This window comes from Lissotriton vulgaris, chromosome 2_1, assembly GCF_964263255.1.
Source record: "Lissotriton vulgaris chromosome 2_1, aLisVul1.2, whole genome shotgun sequence".
NCBI classification, from domain to species: domain Eukaryota; kingdom Metazoa; phylum Chordata; class Amphibia; order Caudata; family Salamandridae; genus Lissotriton; species Lissotriton vulgaris.
In genome coordinates this window covers 65,611,749-65,631,679 of record NC_141687.1, presented here as the reverse complement: position 1 = coordinate 65,631,679, position 19,931 = coordinate 65,611,749, and the positions used below count along the sequence as shown (strand labels likewise).

Sequence of the window (19,931 nt, the reverse complement as noted above, 5' to 3'; positions counted from 1 at the left end):
AGGCGGAATGCCCATTTGCTCAAGAACCACCCACAGTTTATCTTGAGGTACCAAATCAAAGACTGATTTAAGATCAACGAAAATCAAGTAGAGGCTCCCACCCTCTATTGACACTGTTTTCCAATTTAATAATTGGAGCCTGAAGATTTGGTCAATAGTGGAAATGTTTTTCTGAAAAACAGCCTAGTACGCACTCAGAATTTCGCGCTCGTCCACCCAGGACTGGAGACGCTCCAGGACAATCCTGGCAAACAACTTCTGAGTGACGTCAATCAGGCTGATCAGCCTATAATTAGTGGGCAAGAGGGGTGAACCCTTCTTATAAACTGGAAAAATGTCAGCCCCTACCAGGTATCCGGGATTTTCATGCCATTTAAAATGGCGTTGAATATTAGCCAAAGATAGGGGCCCCAGATATTGGGTTGTTCCCGAAATAAATCCCCAGGGATCTTATCTATACTGGGGGCCTTTCCAAGGGGAAGCTTCCCCATTGCACCCAACACTTCAGTCAGAGTGAACCCTTCAACATGTTCAAGGGTATTCCCTTCTGAGGTTGACAAAGTTCCCTCAATAAGCTCTAATGTATCCTGTGTGAAATACAGCAAGTGGAAATGAAATTTCCAGGTGTCTGCAGCGATGTTCGGCTCAATAGGTGAGTTCTCTGTGGAGCTATCTGTATGAACTAGGAGCCAAAACGCCTTAATGTCCCTGCTGGTAAGTGCCTGTTTGATTGCATTCCATCTTTCAAGCTCCCAGTTCTTTTTGGCTGGCTTTATACTATCAGTATAAAGAGCCTTATGTGTTATTATCAGGGATCTATCTTTGGTTTTTATAGCGTTGGTAAGGGCACCCTTTGCCATTCAGCAAGAATTATTAAACCAAGTAGATTTAGGGCTCCTCTTACCCTTGGAGTGCATCAGGGGATTGAAGATGTCAGTCAGGCTCGTGGTCAGATCCACATGTAAAGCTGTGAGTTGAACGATGGTATTAGGAGTTGTTGGGGTAAAGGGTGGGAAGTTATTTAAATATAATTATTTTATTAACAGTTAATTAGTAATATAATTTTTTTTATTGATTATCGTCGGAAAACGAGGCAGCATCTGTGAGGCCTGCACAAATAACAGGACTACATTTGTCCTTCACTGGGAACCAAACACCCAATTGTACCGCCTGCCTCTCGGAGGGTACCGTTGCAGAGCAGTCTGAGGCTTACTCAAGGGAGGTGGTGTGGGCTAGTAATCACCATTTGCAAGTGTGCAAGGAAGATCAACACGCCACACAAACTTACACCCTTTCCTAAGCAACTCCCTTATCTTCTCTGTCTTGTCAGCAAAATTGCGCACAAACTTCGCGTAATACTCTATAAGACCTAAAAACGATCTTAATTGATCCTTGTCAACCGGTGCAGGTGCTCTTCTTATCGATTCCAACAAGTCACGCTTTGGCCTTACTCCTTCTGCAGACAGCGTGTAACCCAAATATTCAACCTCCTCCACAGCAAACTTACATTTTTCTTTTTTTAACGTCAAACCAGCACTCTCCATTTTATTCAACACCTCATTAAGGATAACATTGTGCTCCTCTTTCGTCTCACCGAATAACAAAACATCATCCTGGAAATAGACAACGTTTTTTATCCCCTCCAAAACCGAGCCCATCATGCGCTGAAAGACTCCAGCAGCAGATGCTTGCCGGAACGGCATACGAGTGAATTGGAAAACACTCTCAGAAGTTATAAACGCTGTCAAAGGCTTCGACTCATCGTGCAACCTAATATGGTGATACGCACTACTTAAATCCAATTTCGTGAAAAATCTCCCTCCCTTCAATAACAAAATCAACTCATTAATATTAGGTAAGGGGAAACTATCCACGACTATATTCTGATTTAATGTGCGCAAATCCACACAAAACCTGTATTTGCCATCCAATTTCGTCGTGATAACAACAGGCGAAATCCATCTTGAAGTCTCAATCTGCTCAATTACACCTTGCTTCAGCATCTCACACATTTTCTTAACCTCACTCCTGGCTATTATGGGTACCTTCCTAACCTTGTGCTGCAAGGGAACAGCATCCCGTTTGAGCATGATCCTGTGCACATACCCCTTTAATTCCCCAATCTCTTCTTTAAATAAGTCCGACATCCCTTCGACAATGGACTCAGTAGATATCTCATTGACCACCATCACTTGTTCCTTCACCCTAGGATTGATTATTATATGGAGATCATACTGGTGTCCCCATCCTACAATCCGTGGTCCAGATTGGGCCACATAAACCTTACCCTTCACGGATCTACTCTAAAATATGATGTCAATAAGCATGTACCAAATAATGTCGACCCTCTCACCCTGGTACCCACTCAGATTTATGTCCTTAGGTCTTAAAATGATCTCCGGCCACTTCTCACGAAACAAGCACTCTGGGATAATGGTCCAAAATGAACCAGAATCCACCATCAACTCTGTTTTCTTCCCCTCAATCACATACACAGCTTTTGGTATCATCCTTCTCCCTGGCTTCATATCGGATTCTTCATCACTTACACACAAAATCTTTTTTGCTCCGTCAACCCCACCATCTGAATTAATACAGACACTTTCATCATGTACAACAGCCACCTTCCCTTTGTTCCCAAACTTGCACATCTTGTAAAAGTGTCCTCTCCTCCCACATTTTTTACACTCTTTATCCAGAGCAAAACACTTCTTATACTCTGCCGTGTGATATGTACTACCACACCTCGTGGACATTCTATCCATACTCCTGTACTGTTCTGGGTTGTTGGAAGCACTGCCATAATACTTCCTACCACCCCTCTCACTCTTCTCATTACTCTTCTTACTGCCTATCGCAGCAACCCCTTCAACCAGCTCCACGCAAGACACATTTTCCTTCAAACTCTCCTTGCGCTCCATCTCCCTCATACATGCACTTGACTCCTCCACTACCTTCACAATATCAATAGCATTTATTTATTTATTTCTAAGATTTCTAAAGCGCATAGCTGCCCGTAAGCGTCCCAGCGCTGACCCATTACTGCTGAGATAGGAAGAGGGGGCTCACGGGAACAGCCATGTCTTCAGTGCTTTCCGGAATGCAAGCAAATTGGGTTGTGCCCGAAGGTCAGAGGGCAGAGAGTTCCACAATTTGGGCGCATTATACGAAAAACAACGGCCTCCTGTTCGTGCTCTGTTGATCTTAGGAACTCGTGTGAGGTGGGTGTTAGAAGTTCGAAGGGGTCTGGAGGTGATATAAGGAGTGACCAGATCTTTGAGTATGGGGGGAGCTTTTCCATTGAGAATTTTGTGCGTGAGGCAGAGCGCTTTGAACTGTACTCTTTCTATGATGGGTAACCAGTGTAGTTTGCGGATAGCTGGTTTGGCCGAACAACGGATTCTGAAGCGAAGGATTCTTCGCAGCCCACAACTTCTCCTGCATCTTCTTTTTCCTGCACTGCACAATCAGTTGATCCCTTATCATCTCGTCTCTGATATTTCCAAAATTACACTTAAGTGACAACTCCCGCAGACGAGTGACAAATTGATCAACTGATTCTTCCTGTCTTTGCGGCTGCGTATAAAACTTATGTCTAGCCATCACAATATTCACCTCCTTTGAATACTGTTTTTTCAACCACGCCTTTGCCTCTAAATACACATTTGTAATTACTCTACCCTCTTTATTTGTCCCAGTCGGCAAAAATGTAAATGCATGTTGCCCTTCTTTCCCCAAAGTACTCCACAGTAGCGCCCTCTTCCTAGCTGCACTGAAGTCCAATGCCTCAATATAGTTCTCGAAGATCTCGATCCATTCATCCCATTCAATGGGAGGATTCCCCCTCTACTGCAAAAATAATGGAGGCATCATCACGTTTTGACTCTCCATGACGCTAATTGAGAACACCCACACTCAAAAATAAAACCGTCTTTAAATTAATGCAACGAAAGAAAACAAACCCAACTGAAAGATGTTAAACACAAGATAAAATACTCAGTCTTTCTTCGTGGATACCAACAAAAACAATGTCCTCGTTCCTCTTGAGGTATTCCACGCCCTGTTGACAACACCGCTCCTCCTTTTATGTGTCCACAATCAGTCACTGTCCCAGTACCTCCGGACACTTCAACGCTTGCAGGCTGATTCTTCAGCTCCCGCGTCCACTGCAATTCCCGAAAGCCGATAGGACACGGCGTTGCTTAGCAACTCGGCATAACAGTAAAATGGCAGCCACGTACTTCATAAGCACCTCGTCAGGACGCAATCCAACAACGTGCCGCGTCACCTCCTGCGTTGCACAGCGTTCTCCAGTGAATACGTCTTGACCGTCTGTTCCTCGGCACGTCACACAGGCATCGAACGCGCCTCCAGTCGTCATCGCTCTCCACCGAGACACTCGGTAAGCTTCTTTTGAATATTCAAATCACGCACATCAAATCCACACTTAATCTTTTCTCCACAAAAATTTTATGCGTGTAACTCGCAGTTTTTCGGTAACTTCACTACCGACGCTCGATATAACCCTCCTGGTAACTCTCCAACTCCAAGAGCATAACTTTCTCCTCCATGAGCTCCTCTGAATAGATTTGCCACTTGACATACAAATACCAATTCGCCTCTTGCTCTGGTACTTCCAACAAAATATGTCACTATTCTTTCCAGCTTCAAATAGGTACTGGCTGTACACACCAATTTTTCGAGATTCTTATCACCAGCCGAGTCCAATAACTCACTATGCGAGGTTCTTTTCACCAGCTGAGTTCGATAACTCACTCTGTGTTCTCTATACTCCGCTAACCAATCGTCGCCACCTGATGTAGGGGAAGTAATACAGTTCACCAAGATGTATTAAAAGATTATTGTAATTTAACCCCTTCGCTGCGGGGGTTAATCCCCCGCTGTGTGGGGGGAGGGGGGCGCTCACAGCGCCCCAATGCTCATGAATAGCTGAGCTCGTCATGACGCACGGCGCTCCTGTGCTCATGACAAGCTCAGCTCGTCACAGGTGTATTGCCTCCCGTGGAACAGTCAGCACAGCAGGGGAATTATCCCCGCATGCGAGCGTTCCACGGCTCATGACGAGCTGAGCTCATCATGAGCACCGGAGCGCCGTGGCTCATGACTAGCTCAGCTCGTCATGAGCCTCGAAGAGGTTAATAAGATCCACAGAGAAGACCTGGTGTCCCCATCAAGGCTAGCAGGTAACTGACACAAGAAGCCCAGACATGGAACACCGCCACACAAGGAATCCAAATAGAACAAGCATTTAAAGAGAGAGCACACATAAGCACAATGAGACTACAACGGATTTCATGTGCCGCTGTGAGCTCCCAGTAGGCAGGGAGCAAAGGTAAAGAGGGCAGGGCAGAGCTCTCGCCTAGGTGATAGATGTAACAAGTTCTTTCCTTTTTTCTTTTCAAATGGCATAAGGTTGAGGTCTGCCGGAAACCTACTGCCCCATGGCGACGAGCCAACAGTGAGTATTCGGGCACAGGGTAATGCAACCGGGACAAGTCGTGCATGATAAAAATGGGCAAAAGGGTTGGTGTCATGGAGAGAGTTTAACTATGTTGTTTAACTTGTGTAAATCTTATCTGTGATTGATGTCAGATTGTCAGGGTGCTGTCCAAATAAATGCCAACGTGAATATGACAAGGGGCTGGGCTTCCCAACCAAAAGGAAGTAAAGCGAAGATGTGAAAGAGGGAAAGTTTGGGGTATGAGGATGTAATTTTACCTTACCTATGCCATTGGGATTCAGTGCCACTTCATGTGAGCACACCCTAAATGTATATGATTTGAGGAGGTGAACCTTCAAAGTTGTTCCAGGTTAACGTGATATTTTAGGTGATAGGATCAGGTTTGATTTGACTGATGTCACCAAACTGACTAATGTCTTTGCTCTTCCTTCTCTTGACCATTCTAGGGAGAAGGATGCCTTGTGGAAGAAGACAGAAGGGCTCTCCCTCGAACAGAAGGTGATGGCTGCATCAGACCCCAACACGTGCAAGACCTGCAAGAAGGATTTCAAGCGGCTGTCCAAAAAATACCAGTGCAGGTACTGCCGGATTTCCCATCCTGAATTAAAAAATGTGTATTTATTTGCCACTTATTATATGGTTATGCAGTTGAAAACAACCACTTCAAAGCACTGTAAGGGAAGGAAGTAGGAAAGCAAAGACATGTCATGCAAGGTGAGAAACAAGTGGTTCAAGAGGAAGGGTGTGAGAAGTTTTCTAAATCAGAAAATATCATGTTCATACTCTAGAGACACCACCTGAATAAAAGTTTGATGAGGAATTGTTGCTTGTTGAACTTAGGGATCAGAAGGTGTAAGAAGTTTTAGAAGGCTTTGGTAGCCTGCTCCAAAGATCACGCAGGCTGTGGAGTGGTGTGTGGCTCTCTCATTTTTAATCCAGAAAGAGAGAGTAATGACATAATCCAACTCTTCTAAAGAGACTGGTGCCTGAACTAATGAATGCAAGTGTATGGCTAAGATCAGATGTAACTGTATAGGTGTTCACTGATGCACTAGCTGTGGAATTAAAAAAATATATATTAGAAATCTTTGTATAAGGCAAATCTTGCAGTTATGGAGTACTTCATAAGCCATTTGCTGCAGCAGGAAACAGTTCAGCTGTAGCAAAGGGATGCGCTGGACATTGGTTGCTGTAAGGTGCCTACTACCTTCTTCATACAAACTGTACTGAAGCACTCAAGCCATCTCCACTTATCCTGCACCCATTCTTTACTCCCTGCATGTGCAACCCCTTTGTAGCCCACCTAATTATCTATACCACATTCAGACCTTAGAAATCCAATGCTACCCAGAAGCACCCCTCTGTTTCCCATTGCCACCCACTTTGAGTCCCTTCTTCATACGTCATACCTGTTTGGGGAGGTGTTGCTGCAAAGCCACCAGAGACTTTCTAAAGTAGCAGATTCTGCCAATGGCCCATTGCAGTTTCTATGCTTCATGCAAAGTTGTGTAGATTCAAAAAACTTCACATGGCTCTTAGACCTGACATCCTTGGTCTGGTATTCCTCAAGTACTTTTTGCCGTCACTCCCTTGTTTTGCTGAACTCATTTTTGTTGGCATTAGGACTCTGCGCATAGCAATTTTATTGGGACCCCCTCAAAGCTAGATTTGGCCGGAGAAAGGAGGGGAATGAAAAAACACAGCAAGGAGAACAATTTTCCCTCAATGGCCACAATATTTCAATGCATATATATATCCAATATTTAATATAATATGGGTGAAAAATACACAACAATCTTATTCATTTTCTTAAAAGAGTATAACGTTTTATGTATTATTTCCTGGTTATCATTTCTTTAATTATTAATCTTTTCTCATATTTGTTCAAAATGGAACGACTCTTTTTTTTAAAACGATTTTTTTAGTATTTGATTCATGAACAATTTCATAGTTCATACATAGGAAAGAAAAATACATAAATATAAGCATAATACACAACTGTATACAAAAATCAATTACACGCAAATAGTTATGCCCCTGGTAACTACCAATCTGTCACAACATTCTCACACATTCATACCCTCACCACACTCATAACCACAACCTCTGAAAAAAGGAAACTGGATCCAAATTGGCAGAGGCACCCTGCCAATTTGACGGTCTCAAAACACTGTATGAGACCTCGCACTTGGTCAAGTTCCATTTTGAACAAATATGAGAAAAGAGTAATAATGAAAGAAATGATAACCTGGAAATAATGAATAAAACTTTATACTCTTTTAATAAAATGAATAAGATTGTTGTGTATTTGTCACCATTATTATATTAAATATTGGATATATATATATATATACATTGAAATATTGTGTCCATTGAGGGAAAATTGTTCTCCTTGCTATAGGACTCTGCGCACCTTACCCCTGCTAACCAGTGGTAAAACAGTTGTGCTCTCTCCCTTAACCCCTTTGCTGCAGTGGCAGTTCCGCTGCAGCGCTAGGGGGAAGGGGGGCCGCGCGGCGCTCCCATGCTTGTGACGGAACTGCTCCGTCAGGAGCCTCGGGCGCGCTGTGCTTGTGACGGAGCGGTTACATCACGGCCCCGCCCGCTCAATAGAACGTGCCGCGCAGGCGCGCCGAGCAGGCCGTGAGAGAACCGCTCCGTCACCACCACAGCGCGACCGAGGCTGGTGACGGAGCGGTTCCGTCACCAGCATGGGAGGGGTTAAACATGGTAACATTGACATACACCAATTTGGCACATTTAATTTACCAATAAATTGTACTACTCAGGGCGGTTAGTTTAAATGTTACTAGCGGGCAGCAGCACCCTTTGTGCCACCCGCCAACGTAACACTGTAAAACATGCATCAGGCCTGCCACTGCAGCCTTTAGTGCATTTTGAAATTGCCATTTTGACATGGTAAAATAAACTTTAGCCAAGCCTTCCTTTTTAATATTTTTAAGTCATTAAGGTAGGCTCTAAGCACTCCTAGAGCTGGTGTATGGTATTTAAAAAGGACATATGTACTTACATTTTACATGTCCTAACAGTGAAAAACTTCAAAAGTCAGTTTTCACTGTAGTAAAGCTATCTATCAATATACCAACTATGGGTTGCTTTATTATCCCTAACGGGTAATGACTTCAGTTTGGGAACAGAAAGAGAAATGCTTTTTCCACTCAAATGAATTGTAATTTAAAATATACTTTAATGGTAAAGTTAGATTTTGAATTACTGGTCGTAAAATTACACTTTTAAAAAGTTGGCATTTTTCTGCCTAAACCAAACGAACAGGAAGAGACACCTTCCTGCACATAAACTATCAGTCACTCAACGCAGGCACCTTTGTACTATGGTGCAAGGGTGCCTGCATCGGTGCTAGGCAGCTTAATTTAGCACCAGCGCAGGGAGAAACGCAGCGGGCACTCTATTATTGTAAATATGGTGCATCACTGCATTAAAAAAATTATGTAGCGCTGTGTCAGCAATTTTGGAGCTAAACCACACTCCGCCACTTGGTTGTAAATATGCCCCTTTATTTCTATCACGGTTATAAGTCTATTACTGAATGTTGGACTAATGCTTAAGACTGATAATGCGCGGGGGGCGTGGCTTGGACGCCGGAGAGAATGGCGGCGTAGCTCTGACCTCCTCCAGGCGACTGCTCCTTTAACGGTCACAGAGGGCTGCTATCTGACCCCCCAGCTTCTGGAAAGCGAAGGAATCGATTCACGGGGTCTTTCTACAACATGCCCTGAATTTTGAACTAATTTAGTGCACGGAATGCTGAAGCAGCAGAACCGCCCGCTCTGGCCGCTGTAGACTGTAAAGCGGGACGGAGACTGATGCCGGATACAGCAGCGCGGCACTCCGGGGCACCTGGTCCGCTCACCGCAGTCAGCGACAGGAATCTAAATGAAATGGACCCCTAACCAGCGGTATGACCAGCGGCATGCCCAGCCCCCGGAACCGTGAGTAGAAAGAATGCTTTTGGCCGCATTTTAACCGACCAACACGAAAGGGAGGTAAAGGCGCGAAACACCGGCAATATACACCGGCGGCTTAATGGCAGCTTAATGGCGGTCTGATCAAATACCCGACTGCGACTGCGACCTGAAAAAAGCCCAGTGACCCCATTATTACAATCTGCGCAGTCCGTGGGCAACTATACTAACTGTTGGGGTAAACTGTGCTAATGTCTCTAAAGATCCATGAACAACAAGCGCTTCAACAAAATGGCGGCGGGCAGAGTACTGTATCTGGTTTAACGTGCAGCAACACAGGAGATTGCCCTCATAATGTCTATTTTCACTCATAAAACACAGCGCACGTGTGAATGCTGTGAATCTACACAGTCTCCTCCCCACGTTAAGGCACACTGACGAACTGTCTGAAAAACGGAAGTACAGAATTTATAGCTTTATGTAGGCAGCCTGAAATGGTGGTTTCCCCGGCGCGTCTGTCGTTGCGCTGATATTGCAGCTAGGTCATCCTGCTACTGGCTTCGTCTGTTGATCTGCTCAGTGTTTTGAGGCTGTGTATATGGTTTGGTCATATGAAGTAGTGTAAAACGCCTGAAAATTCTACATGCCTGCAAATAAGTGAAGTGACAGTGAAGTGAAAGCTCCGTGCAGCATTGAATAGAGTGCAAGACCACATGACAACCAGAGGGGGGGAGTTTGCTACTGCTGCAACTACCCTCACGAATTGATATTTACAAGGATATTTACAAGGAGTGATATTTCAAATTATACAAATTAGTGACGCAAACCGAGTGCGTTAAAGGGAAAGCAACACATAAGTTGGTAATGCATGCATAGCTCTCTACTGTAAAATCAACTTCAAAAACGGGAGAAGTGTATAATCTGCTGCCTTGCACGATCAAACAGAGATTGCTTTTCAGCTTTCCGGCGCTACATGCCTGGGAGACATCAAGTCGGAGGAAAAACATGACTCATGCATACCCTTCCTTGAGGAGTGGTTCACACAGGCCACAAATCTAACCTTCACTCAACCCCTGGAGTTTGACAGAGCACACAGAGTGCCAGGACGAATCTCAAAAGACCAAAAAGGCCCAAGAGCAATTGTGTGCAAGCCACTGAGGTACCAACACACAGAGCAGATACTCACCTTCGCTCGCAAAAACAACCACGTGCTATGGAAGGGCCAGAAGATCTTCATCTCACAGGACTTCAGTAAGGAAACAATGGAGATCAGGAAAGCCTTCCTTGCATTGAGACCCCAACTAAAATCACTTGGTCACCTGTATGGCTTTATTGGTCCAACAAAGTTTAGAGTAACTATACAAGGCGTGTCTCATGTGTTCTCAGACCCGCGAAAACTGCGGCAGCTCCTGTTTGACCATGGAGATGGCAATATGGAAGTCTCCCCTCCAGCTCAACAAGGAGCCTCTGCTTCTGGCCTAGGATAAACTATGAGTTGGAGATCTTGTACTGCCACTCTCAGAATCCAGGATCCTTGTAACAATGCCTAGCCGGACTGGATCTGCTAGGAGGGTCTCCTCCTTAGACTTGTTACCTAGTTGGTGAACGCAACTGGGTTGTGGCCGATTATGACATGATAATGTTCTCTGTACCCTTGGGCCAGTGAATCAACTGATTCCGGACCTATATTAGAACGATCCCTTGAACGATCGCATGAATCCTTAACTTGAATCCTTAACTTGAATGCTCTTTCATTAAAACCCACATCATTATGGTGCTATCCATGATACCATACCCACGATACCCACGATACCATACCTACATCACTATGATATCATGACGTCATACTGCCATGCTATATTGTTCGCGTCCCTCATGGACCTCGGATAGGCGCTATGCTGTACTGTTCTGTCCTACTATACTGTTGATGCTATGTTGACGCTATGCTGCACTGTTGACATGTTGACATGTAGTACTCCTACCTGTTATCGAAGGCGCTTACGATGTTTCCGTTGCAGGTACTGATATATCTGACCACGATACTGAAGCCATTGCAGTGACTTTCCGGTGATTAACGCTCTGAAAACCATAGTTTGGTTATTGTTTATTGTTGCCTACACAATTGGGCTGTGTTTTTCGCTTAGAATTGGGTTGCAGCCCATATAATTGCTAGTTAGGAGTAAGTTGCTTGGAGGCGGCCACTTGGTCGTCACTCCCAAGTCGCCATGTTCTGTTGTTTCTACTATTGGGGAGGGAGGGGTGGGCTGTGGGTGAGGGAGGAGGGAGGAGGGCGGTTGGCAGGGGTGATGGGGGGGGTTGTTCTGATATTTTGCTTATGGTTTTGTTTAGTTATGTCCATCTTGCATACTAGCTTGCATCCAATGTACCACATTACGTTCCGAAGCTTACACTCTGTCCTTCTGTTTCCTGAATACTATGCTGGCCGCACATTGTACGTGTTAAAAGATGCTGCTGACTTTTTAAGGGGTTTCAGACTGCTTCCACGACCTAATACTTATGCATACACATGTACTGTGACACGATATTGCTGGCTGCATAATTGATGGCTCCTGTTATAGATACTCCTATAGGGACGACAATTATAGCTAACCTCAGAATACTATCACTGAACGTGAAAGGGCTTAACCAGCCGGTTAAACGCCAAAAGACACTTGACTATCTACGAAGACAGCGTGGTGATATAGCCCTACTGCAGGAAACAAAATTAGAAGCACAGCAATTTCACACACTACGTAATAAGTATTATACTGAGGTGGTGGGCTCTGAGGCAGTCTCAAAGAAGAATGGTGTGGTGATACTAGTGGCCAAGAATGCAAATGTAGAAATAGTCTCTAGTGCAACAGATACGAAAGGCAGATGGGTCTCAGGGAGACTACTCAAAGATGACACTGAATTCTTTGTCACAAATATCTATGCTCTGAATACATATGATCCTTCCTTCTGGGTAGGCCTAACGAAACAGATAAACTCCATCCCCGACACGGCTGTCCATATTCTGGCGGGCGACTTCAATCTCCCATACGACCCAATACTGGATAGAGACTCTAAATGCGTCTTCCGCCCGGGAAGAGCCCATAAGGCGTTCATGAAACTATGCAATAGATTTCACATGGTGGACACGTGGCGTTTGATGCATCCTGATGACAGAGACTACTCATTCTATTCCCCACCACATGACTCGTTTTCGAGAATCGACTACATACTCATTTCCAACAACGCGGTGGCAAGAGTTGAGGACGCGGACATTGCCCCCAGATTAGTCTCTGATCACTCCTGCATCTCACTTACGTTGTCTAATATTAAACCGACCACCCGTCAATCTATGTGGCGATTCAATGACACCATTATTAATGACACAAAACACAAAGAAACCCTTGACACTGCCATTAAAGACTTTTTATTATTAAATAAGAGGGGAGACACTTCAGATACCACCCGTTGGGAGGCACTGAAATCCACCATAAGGGGACTTATTATAAAAATATCGTCTGCAATTAATAAGAACCGCACTGCAGCCCTATTGAAACTGGAGGAAGACATTTCAAAACTCCAACACACATACTTGAGGAGTAGAAACCCTGAAGTCCTAACTGAACTGTCCAATCAGAAATACACCTATAATAAACTTATTAGCGAAAAGGCGGGAGTTTGGCTAGACAGGAGGAAGCGTTTCAAAATTTGTGACTCGAACAAAGCGGGGAAAGGACTAGCGGCTTATCTTAAATTTAAAATTCAAAAGAATACCATAGCATCATTGCTCGATGAAAAGGGGAATCCTAACTCTGATCCCACTAAGATTGCGAATATCTTCAAGAACTTTTACGAGAAACTCTATGCTAAGAACATGCAAGTGGACAACGAAAAAATGAAGAAATACCTCTCCAAATGCACACTCCCAACGCCTACGGCCGCAGAAAGAGACTCCTTGAATGAGCCGATCTCTGAGTCGGAGGTTATTAGCGCGATCAAATCCCTCAAAAAGGGAAAAGCCCCTGGACCTGACGGTTATACAGCCCAATTTTATAAAACCTTTGCCCATATTCTTTCAACCCCTCTCCTAGAGGTCTTTCACGAAATTAGCAATACAGGTAAAGTTACGGGGACTATGGCAGAGGCTGTAATTGCGGTAATACCCAAAGAAGGTAAAGACCACAAACTACCCAAAAACTACAGGCCTATTTCATTGATAAATTTAGATTGCAAGCTCCTAGCTTTAATTTTAGCAAATCGCATTCAAAAAGTCCTGCCGTCTCTAATACATCCCTCGCAAGCGGGTTTTCTGAAGAACAGGCTCTCGAGCGATAACACGAGAATCCTGGCTCATGTCATTGAAAAAGCGAAACTCTTATCCACACCTACCGTCGCCATTACGCTAGACGCTGAAAAAGCGTTTGACAAAGTAGACTGGGCTTACTTAAATGCTGTACTACATAAATTTGACCTGGGCCCCGTATTTACCAAATTAGTCATGTCCCTATATGCCTGCCCCTCTGCTAGAGTACGAGCTGGCGGCGCTTTTTCCTCCCCATTTGGTCTAGAACAGGGCACTAGACAGGGATGTCCGCTATCCCCGTCCTTATTCCTCCTGGCTATTGAGCCTTTTCTATACTACATAAGGGAAAATTCTGACATCGCTGGAATCCCGTTCGCTGATTGTACCATCAAACTCACGGCTTATGCAGATGACGTGCTGGTCATGAGTGAACAAGCTGACAAAGCTATCCCAGCGCTAATGTCCACAATAGATGAATTCTCAGTTGTCTCTGGATACTCCTTGAACAAGGATAAAACTGAGGTGAAGTCTTTGAATAACCTATGTGATAAAACAATCCTGGGCGACTCCGGGCTTACCTGGCAGTCGAAGAGTTTTAAATATTTAGGACTGGAATTTGAAAAGGACTTGATATCCACCTTAAAGATTAACGAAGAGCTGCTCTATAAAAAAATACAAAAGCTATTAGACGGCTGGTCTCCTAAATTCCTTTCGTGGTGGGGTAGGGCAGAAACACTAAAGATGATGATCAGTCCTATGGTTAACTACATGGCATGTATGCTCCCCATGACCTTCACGGAAGACTTTTTACATAAAATTGAGAAATTGATCTCTGGTTTCCTGTGGAAAGGGAAGAAACCGAGAATTGCCATGAAAAAACTGCAACTCCCAAAGCTCAAAGGGGGATTAGGATTACCAAATTTCAGAAACTACCAGTCCGCCTTTCTCTGCAAACAGGGAGCCTCCTGGTTTATCGAAGACCCTGTCTACACGCCCTTATGGGTCAATATTGAAAAATCCTTAATAGGCAAAGCCCCGCTCTACGCTGTCCTAACAATGGACCTCACACACCTCACGAACTCTAAATACATCATGCTCAATACCAAGAGAGCACTTCTGCAGATAGATCGCGTTCATGCCTCTGGTCAACAAATCCAAAACTCTTCCTCTGCGTCTTTATGGCATAACCCGTCTATTAAAATTGGCGGATCACCCATCATATGGGACCATTGGTCTGATAAAGGTATTAACGTGGTCTCTGACCTATACGAAAATAATATGCCGCTGCCATTCTCGACTCTGCAGGCTAGACACTCCCTGCTACCGATTGACTTTTATGCCTTCCTAAAGCTAAAATCAGCCTTATCCACTAGGGCATTCAAGCTAGTGACCCCTTGGCTAAAAGCTATACTACCACACTTTCAATCCTCTGGACATTTTGGCTCAAAAATATATAAACTACTCGCACCAACGGCCAACAAGTCTATGAGGCGAAATGAGGTAAAATGGGAATCAGAAACAAACAACACTGGAATAAGTATAGACTGGGTCAGGATACATACATCAGCACTCACACACAAGGTGTCACCGATACTATCACAGACCAAATATATGATTATTAACAGGGCGTTTTGGACCCCACAGAGGCTATTTAAGGTTGGCCTGCGGGACACACCGAAGTGCTGGAACTGCTCCTCTGGTATTGGTGACCTTTCACACATGTTGTTCGATTGCCCCATGCTTCACACCTTTTGGACAAAAATCTTTGACTACATTGGACACACGTTTGATATACATCACACAAGGGAATTCATCTATATTCTCCTAGGAGCCTTAGATCCATCACTAAAGGGGGACCATGACCGCCAACTCTTGGACCTTCTACTTACATTAGCATGTAAGGTGATCCTATGCAATTGGAAATCAACAGGTGAGGTCTCCTTCAAAGCATGGAAGGAGTGGCTGTCCTGCATTAGGGGCACTGACAATCCCGCTTTACACTCATCACCATGGCAGGTCACCAACAAAAAACTATGGTCTTCTTTAGACCAGGCCTCCTTCACCTTTGACCCACCATGAAGGTCTAAATGATGAGGTCTTTACTCAGTAAACTTTAGGGTGCACGCTACATGAACTGTAATGATTATATCTTGTGCTCACAGACTTGACAATCCTATAACCATAAAACAGGAACAATGAAGTGTAAATGTACTATATGACTTGATTTAGACGGAGGGCTTTATGGAACTATATAAAAATGTGAGTATGCAATGTTGGTACTTTATTTTTCGTTTATGTACACGTATTGTTTTATGTATAATCCATGTCTGATTGCGGTCTCTTTGTAACATGACGATAACCCTTCAGATGCCTTCTTGCCGCTATCACTTCTGCTACCGTTTATGTTATTTTTCAATAAAAATATGATTTGAACTAAAAAAAAAAAAAAGAAATGCATTTTCAGACAGCTTCACAAAAGAGCCCCAAAAAAAAAAAAAAAAAAAAAAAAAAGACTGATAATGCGCCATGCATGTTGGAGGTGACATAATGGCTGACTTTGGATTCTCACTATGGTAAAATAAAGACAAAAGTAAAAGAAAAAGTGTATTTAACTGGAAATAAATTAGTAAACAATACTTTTATGTTAAATAATAAAGTAAATTCCTTGTAAAACAAAATAATACAAATTGCTAAAGCACTATCACCTTAATTCTCTATTACATCTCCAATTTTTGAACTATATTAATTTAATCAAACATTTATTTTTCTGAAGTTTAAATGAAAGCATGAATTCCCACCTAATGTAAAAATATTTTTGCATTAATAATTATCAAAAGTGATGTAAAGATAAGTAAAAGTAATTTAATTATATTTTAATGGGCACTAATGTTACTTATTCATTTATAAAAGTAAATAACGTTGTTACAATATTTTATAATTAAATAATTTGTAATTTTTTTAACAATAATGTTTAATTAGTTATATGTTTACATTGCTTTCAATAATTTAATTTCATCTAACAATATTTCCTATGGTTTTTTAAAGTCGCTACTACCATTATTTTCAGTGTGAGGATGTTGCAGCACCAGCGGTGACCATGCCTGCTGCTGGGTTTTACATGGGCGGAGCAGGGGTGTTCCTGTGGATTGACAAATGTATTTTGACACTAACCTAGATTTACTAAAGTTAGTAAACCTGAGTTTGTGTCAAAAGGGTGCACCTGACCATGGCGTAACTAGGAGAAACATTTATATTTCTCCTCGTTATTTCATTTGTGCATGTGGCTGAATTTTGCAGCACTAACACGAAGAGGAATAATTCTGCCGGCAACGCAGCCACCAATGCACCATGGCGCAACGGTTGCCTGCATTGACACTAGGCAGTCACAAGTGTCCCAGCGCAGAGAGAGTTCAACAGCATAAGATCTTTGTAAATCTGGTGCTTTTTATCTGCCTCACCTTCAGGTGACACAGCACAGCAACTTGCTTTGCTGTGTTGCATGAAAGATCAGTAAATCTGGCTAAAGTCTACTGTGGATGAGTGTATGTCCCTCCATTCCTTCCTAACCCCCTCAATCTCTCCTTACTCTTCCCTAAACCTTTCCCCTTTAGTAGTAGGTATGCCCTTGTTCCTCCCACTCCCTGGCCCCTCCCACATTTTCTACTAAATCATAAACATGAGTGTTATGTTATCAGATTTGTAGAGCGCATGGCTGCCCCAGCGATGGGGCATCCCAGCGCTAGATCCGCAACAAAACAAAGCCGGGAAAAGAAGCATCTGGGAGCACTCAGGGGAAGAGCCTCCCTAAACAAAGTATGCTCTTGTAGGTCCCTGATGGTACTAGGGAGAGCATTCCAGAGAGACGCAGCTAGACAGGGCCGGACTGAGAACCAAAACCGGCCCTGGCAAAGTGCTCGGCCGGTTCCCTGGGGGTGCGACCGAGCTCTTTGGCGGGGCCGGTTTTCGTCCGATTTTGTTACAGGGCCCAAAACTGTCTCCCACCCTTGCGGCGCACCGGGGGGTGCACACTAATAGTTGGTGTGATTAGTGGAGGCCACGTTCTGGTTTATAGGGAGTGAGAAGGTTGTTTAAAATGGAGGGGGCCTGGGCATGAAAAATTCAGTGAGCAATGCACAGAGATTTGAATTTAATTCTTTTTTCTACTGGGAGCCAATGTAATTTCTGTATGTATTTAGATGTAGAGCAAGACCGCGGGAGGGCAAACATGGAACGAGCAGCGGCGTTTTGCACCCTCTGTAATCTGGTAATGCTGGCCTTGTTGGTACCCAGATACAAAGAGTTACAGTAGTCCAGTCTAGAAATTATGGTGGGCTGGATGATAACTTGGCGAGTGTGAAGGTCAAAGAATCTGAGCAGTGGCCTCCGGCCACGTAGGAGACCAAAGCAAATGCCCGCCACTAGTTCTGTCTGAGCTTGAAAGGTGAGTGCGCTGTCCAGTGTGTGAGGAGTGTGTGTCCAGTGTCCAGTGTCCAGTGTCGTGTGTGAGGATTTCCTCACAGTAAAAATGGAAGATTGATGTGTAGATTTAAACTCGTATGTTTGTGAACAGCTTTTTGTAGTAGTATAGTAGTAAGTACCATGTTCATACTGTTTGTGAAAAGGACCCTCACTCTTTATTTCAGTGCTGGAAATATGTGCACTCCTTTAGACTCTCTCTCTCTCTCTACAGACATACTATGTAATCCAGTCGTAGATGCCCTTCATCCATATTTCATGTTTGTGTCATTGACCATGAGTGATCAAGGGTCCCTCATGCCTGCGTTGTTTCTCTTCTAGGTCCTGCAATGACACAATCTGCCCGGGCTGCGCAGTGGAGGCCGGGAAGAAGGAACGCTACTGTTCACAGTGTCATCGACAGAGGAGGAGCCTTCAGCTCACATGACTGGATGTAGCCAATCCAATGGACCTAAGAGAAGTCAGGCACTAAATTTCAGACTGTAATGGTATTTTAGAAATCTGTCCGGCGACCACTCTGGAAAATTACCTCATGAAATGCAGAACACTATTGAACACAGTTCAGACTGTACAGTGCCTCTCCAACAACTTGACAGATAATGTGCCACTTGGATCTTCCCACAATGATGCTTTGTGTTTACCTCCACAGCACCAAGAACATGTACAGCACTTTATAATACATGAAGAAGGACACAAGGCCTTTGAGAAGCTAGATCAAAGCTAGATGTAATACCACAATATTTGTGGTATCCCGTGCCAACCCCTCAACATGAGGCTGAATGCTTTCATTCATTTTATCATGTATTTAGTCAATGTGTATATGTAAAAAATGTATATGTTAAAAGACTGTTTTCTTGCTGTCTATGAAATAATTACTGTATAAAAGCAATATTTTTTCTCTAAAATAGAAAGGTAGAAAAGAAGTGTTAGAATGAAGCCATATAAACAGAAGCTGGGGTGTCCCGGCAGGTGACACCCCGGGTTCCCGGGACATGTCAATGTTGGATCATGGTAGTACATTATGGAAATGCTCCATCCATTTCCCATCGACCTTTGTATGTTTTCTTGAACAACCCCAGCCTTTATATGCCGTGGCATCTGCTGGTGCTCATTGGTCCATGATGCATAGCTATTCTGCCAGCGTGGGAGCTTCTGGTGAGCACCAATGATTGGCTATCTCCCTTTTTACTACTAGACACCCAATAGCATACGGTGTCTTATCGCCGTTTGTGCCATCCCACCCTTGACGTTGGCTCAGAATTGCCCCATAAGGTTCACGGTCTACAGGGTAGCCTAGGATGCTGCAACGGGTATTGTGGATTCTTGTCCAGTATTTGCAGATCATCGGGCAGTCTCAGGTCATATGTAGCAGGGTTCCCATCTCTGTGTTTCAGCAGGTACATTCGGTGGTCAAGGATGTATTCTTTACTTATAATTTCTCTGGCTTGTAGTATATATGGCGGAAGTATTTGAATTGTACCAGATGTAGCCTGGAGGAGATGGCCTGTGTCCTAGCTGCCATTTTGGCATCTTGCCAGTCGTCATCATCTAGTTCCCCTACCTCGGCCACCCTTCATTCCCGCAGTGTTATCAGAGGGTCTGGGGAGTTAAGTACCAGTGTTCCATGTAGCATGGAGACCCCTTTGCTCTTGATTACTTTGGGTGTCAGGTGGGCCTTGAGCAGGTTGTTGTCCGGGATGTGGTTGAGGCCCTGCCTATGAGTCTCGAGGGCCAC

The 19,931-nt window shown here is 43.9% G+C and overlaps 1 protein-coding gene across 4 annotated transcripts in view; it reads left to right on the top strand.

Moving 5' to 3' along the window:
• LOC147729588 (uncharacterized) overlaps nt 1-19,036 on the top strand; it is a 389,208-nt gene extending 370,172 nt beyond the window's left edge. For all 4 annotated transcript variants that reach the window (XM_086954485.1, XM_086954483.1, XM_086954484.1 and 1 more), the window contains 2 exons: nt 5,929-6,060; nt 18,518-19,036. In XM_086954485.1, coding sequence (XP_086810611.1) covers nt 5,929-6,060; nt 18,518-18,623 — 238 coding nt within the window. In that variant the 3' untranslated portion in view covers nt 18,624-19,036. The remainder of the gene's footprint in view (nt 1-5,928; nt 6,061-18,517) is intronic.
• Nucleotides 19,037-19,931: the final 895 nt, after the last annotated feature.